The 4149-nt window shown below is 41.8% G+C and overlaps 1 protein-coding gene across 1 annotated transcript in view; it reads left to right on the forward strand.

The window, feature by feature from the left end:
- CD28 (CD28 molecule) overlaps positions 1–3431 on the forward strand; it is a 10327-nt gene extending 6896 nt beyond the window's left edge. Inside the window, exons 3-4 of the mRNA XM_009708991.1 lie at positions 131–249; positions 3176–3431. Coding sequence (XP_009707293.1) covers positions 131–249; positions 3176–3316 — 260 coding nt within the window. The 3' untranslated portion in view covers positions 3317–3431. The remainder of the gene's footprint in view (positions 1–130; positions 250–3175) is intronic.
- Positions 3432–4149: the final 718 nt, after the last annotated feature.

Below are 4149 nucleotides of genomic sequence, written 5' to 3' on the forward strand. Positions count from 1 at the left end.
TGATGTCCTTAAGTAGACGTCTTAAAATGATGATTAATACAAATGGCACATTGGAACAAGGAGTAAATAAGCAGAGGATGAGGTTTTTGTTTTCATGCACTTAAAATTTTCTTTGTTCTTTTCCTTAAAGAGACACCCATCCAAACACAAGACCCTCCATCTGCAATCCCTTTGTGGATTATGGTGGCAGTGACTGGAGTTCTTGCTTTCTACAGTATGCTAATAACTGCAGTTTTTATTAACTACTGGGTAAGAAACTACTATTTTCCTTTGCTCCATATGCTCTTTGTCCCTAGTTCATTTCTCAGGCTATACTTGCCGTCTTTACCACAAACTCACTGATACCCCTCACTTCGGGATCACAGTGCTTCTTCACTCCAGCTATATAGGCACACCCATGCTATACCTCAAAACACCACATGCTCACCAGGTGGGCAGTCAGGCCTCTGCAGTACAGCCCTAAAGCAAACAGTAATGCCATAGCGTTGGCAGCGCCCTGCACACCAGCAGTACGGGAATCCTGTCTCTAGCACTGGCAATGGTCCCTGTCAGGGAAATCCAGCACTTTGCCAAACATTCCTGGCAAAACCTTTTGAGACTATACTGACAGAATCTTTAGGGAACCTTCAGTTGGCCTAAGACCATCTGCACTGATGTCTTGTGCCTATTCAGCAATTCCCTCAAGTACCCGCTATTTCTGGCAGCTTGACTGCAAAGGAATAGGAGCACCAGGATCTCAGTAGTCCCTCGTCTGCCTCTGTACATTAACCCTAAGAAAGCTGAGATGGTCTTATGGCTCATTATTTTTGCTTTCTAATCTCTCTGGGGAGTTGGCTGGCCCAGGTCACACTCAGTTCTGCCTGGAGTAAAGAGAGAGTGAGGCATGATGCACAGGCAGCAGCAGGACATCTTCTTAGACAAGTCTTAGGACTGTGATCTCCCAGAGCTGATTTACACTACTTGCTCCACGTGGGAAAAACTTGAACAATGACCGTAGAGAGCTCTGTTCCTTGCACTCTGCCTTTCCCCTGTATCTTTGCCATTAAATAGCAATTTTCAGCACATTACGAGGTAGCCTGTATAAAGGGTCCAGAGTCCCTGACAAGTTAAAAGTTGCACATATACAGAAAGCCACTCTCACTGCTAGCTGAGGCTTGAGATCTCTCACGTGTTTGACAAAAATACACTTGCTCAATATGCGGCTATTTCTAACAGGAAACAATCAATTGGGGCATTGTCATAGGAAAATGCAAAGGCAGGTTAAGTAGTCCCTTTTTTTGTGCCTTATTGCAGAGGCCGACTCCTAGGAGAGCTGAGAGGATTCCAGCAAACAGCAGCTGGTGTTACAGTGCTGTGCTACAGTGGCTGTGCCTGATGAGATACTGTAGCTTCAAATCCATTGTTTACAATCTGAATCATTTTCTCTCTGCTATATTCATTTGGTACCTAATGGCTATGCACTTTGCTACTAACATGTCTGCCCCCAGCAAGAGTGACAAGGCTGCATTGCAATGTGTGCTGTTTGCTGCATCAGTTTTTACCTGCTGTTATCGCTGCTGGTGGTATTCTCCTGATAATATGAACTCTGAGTCTGGATATATTTAAGGTGTTGCTGAATGTAAATACAGCTGCCTAGAAGACACTGTGAATCGTGAAAAAAGGTCCTAAAATACAATACTCGACAACTGTAGCAAGCCTGTTTCACTTGAGTTCCTGAAAGCAGCTAAAGATTTGCCTATTTTCATACATTTCTGCCTTCCCTGGAGGAAAACTGCTTTCCTGTCCAAAAACAGCAGTCTTTGATCCTGTAACAGTCCAGCATTCACTCATGCTAGCAATATACCTTTCTCCCATGCAAAATTACCTCTTAGGTGAATTAAAAATCCTGTATTATGGAGATGAACACATACAGGTAAAGCTTTTTTATCTAATGATTTACATTCATCGACTACATTGCATGGCTTAAGCAGTATGTAACTTACATTCAACACCTTGCATATATAACACATTAATATAAAAAAAGCTTAAAATGTTTCATAGTAACTGCCCCACTCTGCACATACAGCATAATTCAGCCATCAGATTTTTAACACAAACCTCCTCCAATTCCACAGCATCACAAGTGTATTGCAGCATATGCAAATATTTATGTACATAGGAAGAAAATTTCAGCAAAAAGGAGATTGCAAAAGAAGGCATGATGAGTATTAAGGAAAAAGCATGGAAGCACTTCGCCTAGCCCCTGATCAATAAAACCTTAAGCTGCCCAAAAATACCAACCTTGTGCACAGCCTGCAGCAGCCAGGTTCAAATGCTGCTGTAGCCACAAACTTCCTTTGTGATTATAGGCAAATTATTTCACCTGTCTTCTGCTACTCTTTTTTATGAAAGAGATAATGCCTCCTTTGTCTCACAGGGGCATTATAAGGCAGGAATTCAACAGTGGAAATGAGATTTTTGAGGCCCAGATAGTGAGACAGATAAAAGATTAACATCAGCTCTGATTCTTTCAGCCCTTGAAGGAAGGCACAGAATGACATATGCATTGTGTGTTACTGCTGTAAACAGTAGGCAGACCACAATACATACAGCCTGGGCTGATTGTTCCTGCTCTTATTCTGTTTGAGTTAAGCTAATTTCTTTGTTCCTCCTAATAAATGAGGACAGCCTTCACTGCTTAGAGTGTATTGCTTCTGCTGAGTCATTCCACAGCTGAGAATTGATGGTGAGAGGCATCAGTTTGTATCCTTGGCTTGCAGCATTCCTTTACCTGGAGAGCTAACACTGTAAATCTCTCAGCAGATAAGCTAGAGACTTACATTCAGGCTGGGCAAATTCCAGAGATTATTTTATGAGAACATATGTTCTAATTCTTCTGTAAATGTATTTAAACCCGAGGCTGTCTTATAAATGTGCCTGCTTCCCTGAATCAGGACCTAGGGCCAGAACTGTCAGCAGTTAATATGAGAGCTGGGTGAGACAACCTATCAATTCAAAGAAGGAAAAATTAATCAAGTCCATTATTAACTTGTCTTAGGTCTTATTAACAGTCAAAACCCCCCTACTTAAAGGATCCCTGTTCCCTTTCTTCTTCTGCCTTTTTGAATGTTCACCCCAGGTGGGACAGACTAATTGCAGAAATGTTTTCACACGTCTCTTCACCCTTCTCCCACAGCAAAAATCCAAAAAGAATATGTACCATCAGAGTGACTACATGAACATGACTCCCCGGCATCCACCATACCAGAAGAACAAGGGTTACCCATCCTATGCACCAACACGAGACTACACTGCATATCGGTCCTGGCAGCCGTGATACCCACCAGCTGACCCACCAGTAGCCTTGTGTGCTTCTAGGCAGTCACTTGCTCTTGGACACGGAAGGACAGCCTCTCATTTTCTCATAATGTTTGTCATTATTGATCATGGATACCTACACCATAGCAAGTATTCTAAACTTTGATATAATATACTAAAAGAAAAAACAAAGAAACAAACATAAAGGGGGGGAGTGAAAAAAAGATTGTTCTCCATGATGGCTGAAAATGAGATACAACTTGTGTTGAGGGTTTTCAGTGGGTAAGACAGAAAGATGGCATCAGACCTTAGAGTTGGTCTCCTCCTAACACTTGTGATTTTGTTCAGCTGTTGGGAGAACCAGAACTTCTGACCTTTCCCAATAACTGCTGCCTTAGATTTAACCCTTAATTTCCATCAGAAACCCTTGTTGCTGTTAAATATGGAAAAATGTTTTTTTTTTAAAAAAAAACTTTTCTTCCCTACAAGACCAGGGTACAGTTTGAAGTTCAAAACACATGCTTGAAAGAAAGAGGGAAAAGTCAGCCAGAAGGCATCCAAGCTATTAGGCTATGGCACAAATGGACCGCCAGGACAAATCAAGCTGATTGATAGAAAACTACTAAACCTTCAACATGTGAGTCCTTAGGTTGAACACCTTCTAAATGTTCATAACACCATTTGAAGTCATGACCAAGCAACTCCACAGAATGAGAAAGTAATCAACCTGAAGACAAAATCAAGACAAGCAGGAGAGGAAGAAAGGTCTGTTGTCGTCATGAAGAACCCCATTTCTGTTTTGTTTGTCTCCTACAGCAAGGGAACACAAAGTCATGTGGGAAGCATTAGAAG

This window comes from Cariama cristata, unplaced genomic scaffold, assembly GCF_000690535.1.
Source record: "Cariama cristata isolate BGI_N322 unplaced genomic scaffold, ASM69053v1 scaffold15151, whole genome shotgun sequence".
Lineage (NCBI taxonomy): Eukaryota > Metazoa > Chordata > Aves > Cariamiformes > Cariamidae > Cariama > Cariama cristata.